The sequence below is a fragment of the Felis catus genome, chromosome B1, assembly GCF_018350175.1.
Source record: "Felis catus isolate Fca126 chromosome B1, F.catus_Fca126_mat1.0, whole genome shotgun sequence".
NCBI classification, from domain to species: Eukaryota; Metazoa; Chordata; class Mammalia; order Carnivora; family Felidae; genus Felis; species Felis catus.
The window spans coordinates 183,657,077-183,669,526 of record NC_058371.1 but is presented as its reverse complement, the minus strand read 5'-3'; the positions used below and the strand labels follow the sequence as shown (position 1 = coordinate 183,669,526).

Sequence of the window (12,450 nt, the reverse complement as noted above, 5' to 3'; positions counted from 1 at the left end):
GTTTCCTTGCTTATTCTTTTAAGTTCTTTCTATACGTATGGCATATGGGCTGATCATAGCCCTCGTGAACTTTTTGAACCTATCTCATGTTACTTGTGTATCTGTCTTCTCTTCCCCACCCCCACCACAAAAGTGATGCGGTTCTTAGGGACAGGGATGCCGTTTGATTCATTTTGACTGGCATGTGTTTAATAGGTGCTTGGTAAATGTTGAATCAATATCTTTTCACTAGTTGAATTTTCAGGTATAACACCTCATGTCCCCCTGTTCTAGCCCCAAAAGTCCAATTTTTCTGAATTTAATATTCTTTTCCTCTTTTCTCAATTTTTAGTCATTCTCTTCTCTTCTGGATGATTTCTAAGTTCCTGCTTCAATTATAGAGCACATAGAAATGATAATTGAATAAAGATCTGCTCAATATTGCTTCAATTCTTAACACTCTTTTTCATTCTACTTTTATGTATTCTTTTTGAAAGTTTCCTCATTCATGATACATATCTCACAGGATTAATAAAGCAATGTATGTAAATTTTGTAGCTCTTTTCCAAACTCTTTCAGAATGCTTTCTAACGTCTAATCTCTTTTCTGTGTAACTTTTTTTTGGTAACTATTTTCTCTTTATATTACATCTCTAGCTACATCTAATTGAATTACATTCAATTTCAAGTTGGTGAATTGAAATATTTGGTAGCCTGGGATATCCATTTAGGAGAACTATGATTAATCATTTAAAAATTGTACTTTATAGAAAATACCTGAATGAGATGTTTTTACCAAAATAAATATTTTTAAATGTTTATTTTTTGAGAGAGACAGAGTGAGCGAGCAGGGGAGAGGCAGAGAAAGAGGGAGAGAGAGAGAATTCGAAGCAGGCTCCGGACTGTCAGCATGAAGCCCGACATGGGGCTGGAACCCACAGAGCGTGAGATCATGACCTGAGCCAAAATGAAGTTGAATGCTTAACTGACTAAGCCACCCAGGAACCCCAACTTTTTGTTTTTATTTCCAAGAATTATTGTCTTTTAATCAGTTCAAGAGCCCTTTTTATGTATGGTTGAAAATGAGAGTATTTGGAATCATAATTCAATAGTAGCAATTTGGTTCTTTATATATTAAGGTAAATTATACAAATCCAGGGATTGGATTTTTAATCTTCCTGCAGATTTTATTTTTATATAATGATTGAATTAAAATTGCTTTTATTTTTTTTTTTAAATAAGCTTTCTTATACCTCCTTCCGCCACAGTCTGGAGTGGGGGAAGCAAGTGACAGAAGGCTTATTAGAGAAAATAGTATTTCAACCTGAGACTTGAAAGTTCAGTAAGATTTATTCAGATAAATTGAGGATAAGGATGTTGGAGGTAGAAGTAGGTTATGTTGCTATAATTAATGTTTGATCGTGAATAAGTTTCTCAAATGTATTTTAAGTCTTGAATCTAAGAGAAATACAGTAAAAAAAAAAAAGAAAGAAAGAAAGAAAAGAAGCCAGTAAATGGGGTTAGTTTTGTATTTAATAGAATTTATGAAGAGTATTCTTTTATTCCTAAAAATCTATTTCTATATATTTAGTAGACTAAGGCTTATACACTTCACACAGCTCTGTATTTCTCCTATAGATGAATGCTTTTTTGTTCATTCATTGCTTAGACCATCGTATCAAAAATTTTTTAAACGCTTTCAATATTACTTAGAGTAGAAATCTGTGTAATCATCTAGCATCTATCATGTGCTAGACAAAGTGTGACTATGTGCTGTGATGGGTGAAGGAAGGGGCCGAGAGAGACTATAAGCACAGGCACCTGATACCATGTGGGGTGAGCGACCAGGAACAGAAGGCTTAATAGAGGTGAAGATCTGAAAGGTGAATAAGGTGTATTCAGATAAAGTAGGAGTAAGTATGTTGGGGTTGGGAGTAGAGCATGGAGAGTATATTCCGGGTAAAGAGGGTAATGTATTTAAATATGTGTGTTAAAGAGGGAACTATGAACAATGAAAGCTATAGTAAAGCTATCAATTATTGAATGATTATTATCATTATTAGGTCACTGTTCCAAGCACTTTACATCTTTAATCTTTATAACAACCACATAAAGGAGCTATTATTATTATTATTCTACTTGTGTTGACTGGATGGGCTGTAACTGTACATTATCAATAATGTAATATATAGTTCTCTTCTTTTCTCCTCTCTTGGTCTAAATTTTGGAGCTTAGGTATTATTTTATTTTGCTTTCAGTGAGTTAGAAGTAGCCTAAAGGCATATTTTAGTAAAAAGACCAAAAAATATTGGCATTTTACCTTGGTGTTAAAAAGAAGGATTTACTAAAATATGGTATATGTGGATAATCAATTCATGACTGACTATTAAAAAGAACTCCTTTTTTCAAGTTTACCAGAGATCTAGGGGATAGATCTTACTGTGAAAAAACCAGTAAGACAAATCCATATCGTGACACATTCTAAAAGATAACTGGCCTGGAGTCCTCAAAAAAGTCAATATCATGAAAAAGAAAAGGACAAAGAGACTCTAGATTCAGCCACATGGAAAGAGACATAACAACCAAATGTAATGTGATGCATACATTTTTAATGGATTCTGGATTTTAAAAAACTATAAAAGATATTTCAGGGACAACTGGAAAAGTTTGAATGTGGGCTGAGTATTATGTGATATGAAATATTATTGCTAATTTTCTTAGGTGTGATGGTGGTATTGTGTTGATGTAGGAGAAGGTTCTTATTAGAACATTCATGCTGAAGTATTTAGGACTGAAATGTCATGTTAGGAAAAATTACAGTATAATAATTTCTATAAAGTTTTATTTTCACTAGGTTATTAATGGGATTTCTGAGTATCAAACGTTTACAAAATACTTAAATGTAATTTACCTTTTTATTATCTGCTATTTTTTCTTAAAATGTTTATCACCCTATGACTTGCTGATTTCTTCCTCTTCTCCTTTTTTTTTTTTTTTTTTTTTTTTTTTTGATCTGTCCTCATTTCCATCTTCCTCTAGAAAGTCAGTTCCGTGAGAACTGAGACTTTCTGTTCATGGCTTAATTCACAGCACTAAGGATAGTATCTGGCACATAGTAGGCAGTAATTAACATTTGTTGAGTGAACTAATGAATGAAGATAACCAATCTCAACCAACCTTACCATTTCTATATGACTCATAATATCTTTCATTTTTTAAAAATTAATTTTGGTATTGTTAACCAGAAACAATAATGAGTTGTTCTCTATATTTCAGGGAAGTTGGGAAAAAAGAATTTTGAAGAGTTTAAATAGTATGTGCACTGAACTGAGTATCCCATTGGCACGAAAGGTACTTTTATTTATTTTTTTTTTCAAAAGGTACTTTTAATATTTAAATATTTTATTGTGAATCGAGTGCTAGAAGTACCACGAAGTTGTAATTGTTAGGCAGATTTATCTCTCTTTAAACAGTATATCAGTTTGTTTTGAAACAAAAATCTGTAAAAGGCCAATTACGTGGATGTATTGTATATAGATTTCTATTATATAGGCTGTAGTACTTTTTGTAATGAACATATCTTGAGAATAAATAAAAACACAATATATAATCTACGTATAGATTATTTAGAGATTTGGCTGTAAAGGTTATACATGTTATAAATGCACTTGAAAATTTTTAATTACCTTTGGTCTCCTTATTTTTGGCTAATCAGCACAAGAGCCATATGTTTTGAATATGAGATGGAGTTTAGGCACGTTATCCTCTTATAATAGCCAATATGGTACCATCTTTCAGTGTTAACATAGGAAATGGAAGGATGATTGGTCATCTCTCTGCAGAACTATTTAGTTCTAACAGTAGTATCATTAGATCTAAAAGATCAAATTCTCAACATTTGTCTGTCACTGTGGGCTTTGAGGGGGGAGATAAAAAGGGAGAGAAAAGCCACTCGAGGAATGCTCTGGATTCTTTTTGGCTGCTCACGAGTAGGAGAGAAGAAGTTTCTCTTCGCTTTATTCTCCCTACCTGCTATTTATTCCTTGCTAGTAGACAGGATATAGTGGATGAACTTTAGATAATCTCCAAGGACAAGTCACGGAAGGCACCAGAAGGATGGTATTTTAAAAAAGGATAAATTTCTATGGAAAACTGCCTAAGTATGTAGTATTGTGTAATATACTGCCTTTCATGTAGGAAGATGATGCTACTGACCCACAGTCATACTCTCTTGGCCAGTCCCCCTTGAGATGCATTTCTGAGGTTGCTGGATGGGGTAAGAGATGTAGTATGTGGCTAAGGAGCAGTTTTTCTTTATGAAATTTACTGGCCTATAGAGATCATTTCTCTTCTTTTCTTGGACTCTTTAGCACCATATTCTAACTGAGCCATTGAGACTAGATATAATATCATAGTTAAATAACAAAAGTTTAAGAATAATTCCAAAAAAAGTTCACCATGTGCGGTGAAGTGATTTTTTTCTTATGTTATGGTAGCTTATTCAACCTTTTAGATAAGTTATTGATTCTTATTTTTCAGCTGCATTGCTAAGCTTCACAAAATGAAACCAATTTTAAAATTACCTTTTTTAGAGGCCAGTTGGAGAACAGAAAGAACTTCTCAATAAATGGAATGAAATGGGAACTGATGAACCAGGTATATGAACAACCTTTTTCAAAATGTGGTAGTGGGAAAGATTGCCTTCTTAATTGTGGATCCAGAGCAACAATATTAGCAATTCTTTTGGAAAGATAGCAATTTTCCTTCCCCACTAATTACTGCCATCTACTTTGTTTGCTTAAACTTCTACCGTGCAGATTAAAAATCCCTATCTTTGGGGGCACCTGGGTGGCTCAGTTGGTTAAGCGTCCAACTCTTGATTTTGGCTCAGGTCATAATCTCACAGTTCGTGAGTTCAAGAGCCACATCAGGCTCTGTGCTGACAGCATGGAGCCTGCTTGGGATTCTCTCTGTTTCTTTCTCTCTCTCTCAAATAAACATTAAAAAAAATTTTTTTTAATTCCTAACTTTCACCAGTGTTTTATAATATTTTGAGAATATTCAAGTCAATTATCCTTTTTAAAACAGCATTTGAAAACATTTTTATAAAAGAATAGATTAAATCATTCAATGGATTTCTTAGATTCATAATTAAGCTAAATATTTTTCAAGCTTTAATAACATTGAGATGTTAAAAATAGGTTAAGTGGTAAAAAGTTTTGAGACTTCTAAAATGTTTTTAAGAATTTATTTTGGCTCATTTTAATGGTTAAAATAGAGTCAATTTTATAAACATATAATGGGTGACAGCTATGTCTCATTTACTGTGATCAATAGATGTATAGAATTGTATTGGTAGACATGTACATAATCCCTCACCACTCCTCTTTAAAAATAAGCATGGGGAACCAGGCAAGAAATAAGCACTGTAATAGAGAAAGCAGTGTGTTATAGAAATTCAAAAGGGAGAACAGTTTAATACAACTAGAGGAATTCGCTAAGAATGTATTATTTGTATTCTAGGCACTTTGAGAATTCTCATATAGAACTTTGGTATACTGACATTGTGTTTTTGATTCAGTTATAAATTTATTATAAATTTATGAGGGGAGACATTTAATTTCTTCTAGAATAGGTCATTTAGGCCATCAAGGGAAGAGATTGCCCTTTCATTTTTGTGTTCCCAGTACTTAACACAATGTATGACAAATTATTGATACTCTGCAAATGTCTGAATTAATCCAACTCCACGGCCACATGTGAAAGAATCATTAACGTTGTTATTAATAAGGATTCTTATATTAACTGAAATGTTGTTCCAATCTATCTTAATTCCAGATTTAAGCCTTTTCAGACCTGTTTATGCACCCAAGGATTTTCTGGAGGTAGGTTGTATTGGATCAATATAGGTATATTAATGGGAATAAAGTGGAAGAAATGATATGAGGATGTCTCCAGGCAGAGGAATCACCAAGGACAAAGCCCTAGAACCGTAGAATGACATGATCAGATTTGTGCTTGAAAATTGCTTTTGGAAAACACACTGGAATGTGGAAAGATTAGAGGCAAGTAAATCAATTAGGAAGATTTTGATTAAAAAATACTAACTGTAAATCAGGTAGCTTGTAAATCAGGTAGCCTGCTGCCTAGCACCTATAGATGCTCAGTGAATCTTTTCCCTTTTTAGTCCTTCCCTGTTCTAGTAGTTTAGACAAGACACGAAAAAGGTCTGAACTAAAGAACAGTGTTGGAACCGGATAGAATTCAACAGATTTGCAAGAGATTTTTAGGAGGGTTTGGGAACTGATTAGATGTGGGGAGTATGAGAAAAAGAAAAGATAAGGAAGATCTTTAAGTGTCTAGATTGGGTAACTGGGCAGAGAGGTACTACGTCCTTGGGATAGAGAATGCAGGAGAAGGAACAGGTCTGTTAATGAAGATGATGAGCTTAATTAAGTTTGAGAAAGCATATCGAAAATAAAGTAGGTTAGCGCTCACTAATTATTTTAACGGACTTACCTTTGATTCCACTCTTTCTCTTGTACCTTACACGTAATCAGCAAATCCTGTCACTTTACCTTCAACATGAATCCGGAATTCAACCACTCCTACCTCCATCCTCCTAACGTCTTCCTGCTCTACCCTTGCCCACCTAGAATTTGTTCTCAGTGCAGTTTCCAGAGGAAGCCATTGCAGTACCATTCCAAATAAGCCATCTCTGGTATCCGGCAGCTTCCCATCTCATTCTACTTAAAAGCCAAAGTCATGACAGTGGTGCGAAACATGCTATTTGATCTGATACCCCGTTACTTCTCTGAGTTCATCTCCTATTACTTTCCCCTGATTTGTTATACTCCATTTACTTTAGCCTCCATGCTTCCCCCTGGCTTCCTGCCATCTGAGGGCCTCCGCTCCTCTTCTCTGCTTACAGTGCTTTTTCCCCAGATACTTGTCTGCACGTTCCTTCACTCCTTATGTCTTTGTTTAAATGTCACTTTCTCAGCAAAGCCTTCCCCCGCGGCTCCCTGCTTGGAACTCCTTTTAGCCTTTTCCTACTTTGTTTTTCTTTATAGCATTTATCATTATATAACATATTCTTTTTCTGTTTTCCTTATTGCCTGCCTTCTTCTATTAAAAGTAAGATTCACAGGGCGCCTGGGTGGCTCAGTCGGTTAAGCGTCCGACTTTGACTCAGGTCATGATCTCGCGCTCTGTGAGTTCTAGCCCCATGTCGGGCTCTGTGCTGATAGCTCAGAGCCTGGAGCCTGCTTCGGATTCTGTGTCTCCCTCTCTATCTGGCCCTCCCCCGTTCATGCTCAGTCTCTCTCTGTCTCAAAAATAAATAAACGTTAAAAAAAAAAAAAGTAAGATTCACAAGGGCAGGAGCTTCTCATTCTGTTGTGCACTGTTGCAACAGTTACAGAGTCCAATAATTGAAGACTCACAAGGCTTCACAGGATGCAGCCACAGAAGGCATTCTTTCAGCAAGAGAAAGAAAGCATATGCAAATACGAAGAGATCCAAACTTCTAGGCTCAGCTCCCAGGGCTCTTTCTCAGTTGCAGAGGATGAGCTTTGTCTTTGGAGTAGGAACCGCTAAGATACAAGTGAGATACACTGGTCTTGGGAGTCAAGGCGCAAGGAAGGTTTCCCAGGGGTCTTTTATATCCCCACTGGTAAATCAGGAGAAGCTAGCAATCTGTGCATTTTCAATAAGCAATGTGAAACTGATATGGACTGCTTCCCTGGGACATTAAGTAACACATTATAAATGACTAGTTCGTGTATTTCATCCCATCTTGGCCAAGGGTCACCACCAGACATCCAGGTGTCCCTGGAGATAAGCATGGAGCTACCACAAACCAGCTGCAGGTTAATTGCTCTATCTCCAACAGATAGAACGGTGCTTAGCACATAGCTGCTCAACAAATAGGTGCTGAATGAACCAGTAAATGAATGAATGAGTTTTTCATATTTTACTTTTATTTCTTTTCTGAACTGTTGTCTTTGAAACTAGTTTGCCGGCATAAAATATACAGTTGATGCTTGAACAACACGAGGGCTCTGACCCCCTGCATGGTCAAAAATCCACATATAACTTTTGACTCCCCCCAAACTTAAGTAGCTAAGTACTACTGTTGACTGGAAGTCTTACTGATAACACAGCCAACACATATTTTGTATGTTAATATGCATTATATACTGTATTCTTACAATAAGTGTGCTAGAGAAAAGAAAATATTAAGAAAGGCATAAGGAAAAGAAAATACATTTACGGTACTGTACTGTTAAAAGTCTGTATTTGAGTTGAAGTTCAAACTTGTGTTGTTCAAGAGTCAACTGTCTTCTTTTAATTCTAAAGAGAAGTTAGTTTGGTCAGAAACTGCCTTTATGGTGAAGGCATTATTTCTCTTAGCTTGTTAAAGATTTCTCCCAAACTCTTCCCTTTTCTAGCACTTCAGGGCTGAAATTTCATGTAATTTTTTTATGATTATCTTTAACTGTTTTCTCCTTAATGGTCATAACGTTCTGTTTCTTTCAGGACTGTTGATGAATTGATCCTTTTATTATTTATGCTGAAATTCTTCTTTAACTAAAGAACATTTTCTATAATTACATCTGTATAGCTTCTGCATTTCTAATATTTTCTCTTTTCTATTACCCATGTATTCATAGTTTCCCTTTCCTATCCTACGTGTGTGAGGTTTCTGTGCAGTATGATACATGATTTGTGTTATTAGGCTAAAATTGCATTGTTCCCTATTAGTCTGCATTTAGCGCTGTTGATTCTTTGCTATATTTGTATTTTTTTTTTTTAACAAATACTATTGACATTTTTAGCCTTAATTTAGTGCTTGCAGTTTTGGGAAACTGTTTTGGCATTTTAGCACATTCCATTTTATCAGTGATTAGTTATCAGCTCATTAATTCCTTCCTCAGATGTGATAGTGTTTCTGTCACCATAATCTCCTTTGCTGTATTCTTTTTATTTTTTTTAAGTTTTTTTAAAAAATTCAGTTAATTAACACACAGTATAATATTAGTTTCAGGTATGTAAAATAGAAAGCAGCACTTCCATACAGCACTCAGTGCTTATGACAAGTGCACTCCTTAACCCCATCACCTACCTATTTACGTCATGCCCCCACCCGCCTCCCCTCTGGTAACCATCAGTTTGTTCTCTGTAGTTAAGAGTCTGTTTCTTGACTTGCCTCTCTCTTCTTCTTTTCCTTTGCTCCTTTGTTTTGTTTCCCAAATTCCACAGACGAGTGAAATCACATGGTATTTGTGTTTCTTTGACTGACTTACTTCGCTTAACATAATACTCTCTAGCTCTGTGCATGTCATTGTACTGGATGCTTGATTTTTTTTTTCTCAAGAGTTCCAATTTAAAAATATTTTTTATTATAATTATTCTTTCCCCGAAATGTATGTTATTGTTAGAAAAATAAGAAAATATGCATAAGGAGAAAACTTTTAAAAAATTACCTTTAATGCCATCACATAGCAATAAACATTACGTTACTACACATTTTTTAACTTCATATATTGTGAATATTTTTTCATGTTATTATATATATTACCTGTGTTAATAGAGGCAAATTACGTTATATTTTATTATATGAATTAACCACAATTCATTTAAGTAATACCCTCTAATGGAATGTTTAAGTTGTTTCACATTTTTCTGTAATAAATAGTACTTCATTAACATTCTTTCTGCACTGTCTTTGCAAACATCTTAATTATTTGTACTTATAGAATTATTTGTACTTAATTGTACTTATAGAAGTGCAATTCCTACATAAAGGATATGTAAATATCTAAGACTTTTTTCACCTGCCTAATTTTGAAAAGTATATAAATTGTTAGTTTGGCTTCTGAATTTTTTTTTCCTGTGGGTTTGATTTAGAGGCGATACTCTGCAATATTATTCTACTATTTTTCTAAAAATCTTGTCAATATCTGTTTTTTCAAAGGGCTAGAGTTGATTCTGAAATTTTTTCTGGCAAATATTACAATCAAGCAATTTTGATCTTTCTGTCACCTTCCCTGGTTAAATATTCAAGCAGCTTTGATTTTTTATTACCATCAAAATGTTTTTCATTCTAACTAAATTCTTTTAGACTTTTATATGGTAGATCATCAGAATATTAAATTTAAGGCATGTTTATGATATTTTAACATTTCAATATAATTTTATAGTTTTTTAGAATGTAATGAAAGTACATACATAGCCCCAAATAGTTTTTAATTTTGTGGTGATACACCAAGAATATCACTGCCAATTTTATAGGTGTAAACATCCTATAAAGAAACTAACCAATTCTGTTGGATTTGTTTTTAAAGGTGTTAATTAATCTTCGCAACCCAAATTATGAAAATGGTGATTCTCTTAGTTTCAGGACTCATTTGGGTTTAATCCAAGTTCCTCTGAAAGTAAAAGACATCCCTGAATTGGTAAGTATCAGCATTTCAAAATATTGCATATTTTAGAAGACAACCATTAGAGAAACACTTTAGTGCTGCAAATATCTAAAACAATAGGGCTGTCTGCTCATTAAATAATGAAGTGAAAAGCTTCTTTTTTATTGTAAATATGTTATATAGAGAGTGAGTTACTTTGCTAGTAGGACTAAAGATGAGTTTTCATGCACTTATAAATGCTTTTGCTTTTTCCTCATTTTAATCAAAAACAAAGATTTATAAGACAGCTTGTTGGGATTTAGGTACATGAATCACAATAAAATTGATTGAGGGTCACCTGGGTGGCTCAGTCCGTTAGGTGTCTGAGTCTTGATTTTGGCTCAGGTCATGATCTCAGGGTTCATGAGTTTGAGTCCCACATTGGGCTCCATGCTGCCTGCACGAAGCCTGCTTAGGATTCTCTCTCTCGCTCTCTCTCTCTCTCTCTCTCTCTCTCTCTCAAAAATAAATTATTAAACTTAAAAAAAACTGAAATAAGTTGTGAATTTTATTAAGAATATTTAAAGAATGTACATTTTATTTAATTCAACTAACCTGTATTAAGCTTATCAAAATGAGGCACTGAAAGAGATAAAGGGAAAGGAAGATGAGTTAGAGACGGTCTTTGCTCTGGAAACTGTCACGTTTTGGTGAGGAAGTTAGTTTTAAAATAGAGCAATTATAGAAAGGTGGGGAGAATTCCTGAATGGAGCTAAGAAATTATCACTCCTGGGGCACCTGGGTGGCTCAGTTGAGCATCTGATTCTTGATTTCAGCTCAGGTCTTGATCTCACGGTTTGTGAGATTGAGCCCCCCTCCCTGTCCCAGCCCAAGCTCTGCACGGACAGTGTGGATCCTGCTTGGGATTCTGTCTCTGACTCTCTCTGCCCCTTGCCCCCTCGTGTGTGTGTGTGTGTGTGTGTGTGTGTGTGTGTGTGTGTTCATGTTCTCTCTTTCTCTCTCTCTGTCTCAAAATAAATAAACATTAAAAGAAAGAAATACGAAATTCTCCTTCTTTTGTTAATCACCCAAAACAATAAGGAGCACAGAAATTTAAATACCGCCTTTGGTGAAACTAGCAAACAATGTGTAGCTCTGTTAGCGTGTCAGGTTGGAGAACTGGGGGGAGAGTGGTACATGGGTTAAACATGGAGGAAGGTCAAGCCCTACTGCGTCTCTCTAAGAGGTGGGAGGTGCGGGTGAGAGGCATGTCAATAATCACTCAGCTGTACATCTTCCTTGTTTTGTTTTGCTTTATTATGCTGGAGTTGGATCTTACAGACATTTTTCTTTCACTAACTGGCTTGATGTTAGGCTTTATCAATAGAGGGTTCTGGAGGGACACCACAAGACTGTAACCAGAGAAAGGAGCTTCCCTCGCGGTCCTTGTGTTCGGAAGCCAGCAGATCAGCATGCAGAAGCCAGCTCCAGACTGTACCCTCTGACGAGTTTCTTCACCAACCTCCCACCCCTGCACGCATTCCTGGGGCAGCCATTTTCTTTCCTTGAAAGACTGAATCTCATGGAATCTAAAAAAGAAAACAAACCAACAAAACCCAGAAATAAACTCACAGATACAGAGAACAAACTGGTGGTTGACAGAGTGGAGGGGGGTGAGGGGATGGGCAAAATAGGTGAAAGGGATTAAGAGGTACAGACTTCTGGTTACAAAATAAGTAAGTCACAGGGCTGAAAAGTACAGCATAGAGAATACAGTCAGTAATAGTGTAATGACTTTGTATGGTTACAGATGACAACTACAACTTATGGTGAGCATTTCATAAAAAAAAAAAAAAAAAAGCCTAAATCTCCATCTTGAGGACAAGGAGAACCCTTTCCTGAGTTCTTGGTTCCCTTTTCATCAGTCTAGAAGTCATAGTTACTTTCTGCATCATCTAATTTAATTCTGTTTTTCCCTGTTCACATTTCTGGGATGATTTCTATTTTCCGGCTGGATACTGACTGATACAAGAAGCAAGATGATTTTCTCCATAGAACTTTGGAAA

General features: G+C 35.3%; 1 protein-coding gene across 7 annotated transcripts in view; it reads left to right on the top strand.

Moving 5' to 3' along the window:
• The window catches only part of TBC1D19 (TBC1 domain family member 19), a 148,260-nt gene that overhangs the window by 42,150 nt on the left and 93,660 nt on the right, over positions 1 to 12,450 (top strand). For all 7 annotated transcript variants that reach the window (XM_045056489.1, XM_003985476.6, XM_006931184.5 and 4 more), the window contains 4 exons: positions 3,255 to 3,329; positions 4,571 to 4,634; positions 5,817 to 5,863; positions 10,328 to 10,438. In XM_045056489.1, coding sequence (XP_044912424.1) covers positions 3,255 to 3,329; positions 4,571 to 4,634; positions 5,817 to 5,863; positions 10,328 to 10,438 — 297 coding nt within the window. The remainder of the gene's footprint in view (positions 1 to 3,254; positions 3,330 to 4,570; positions 4,635 to 5,816; positions 5,864 to 10,327; positions 10,439 to 12,450) is intronic.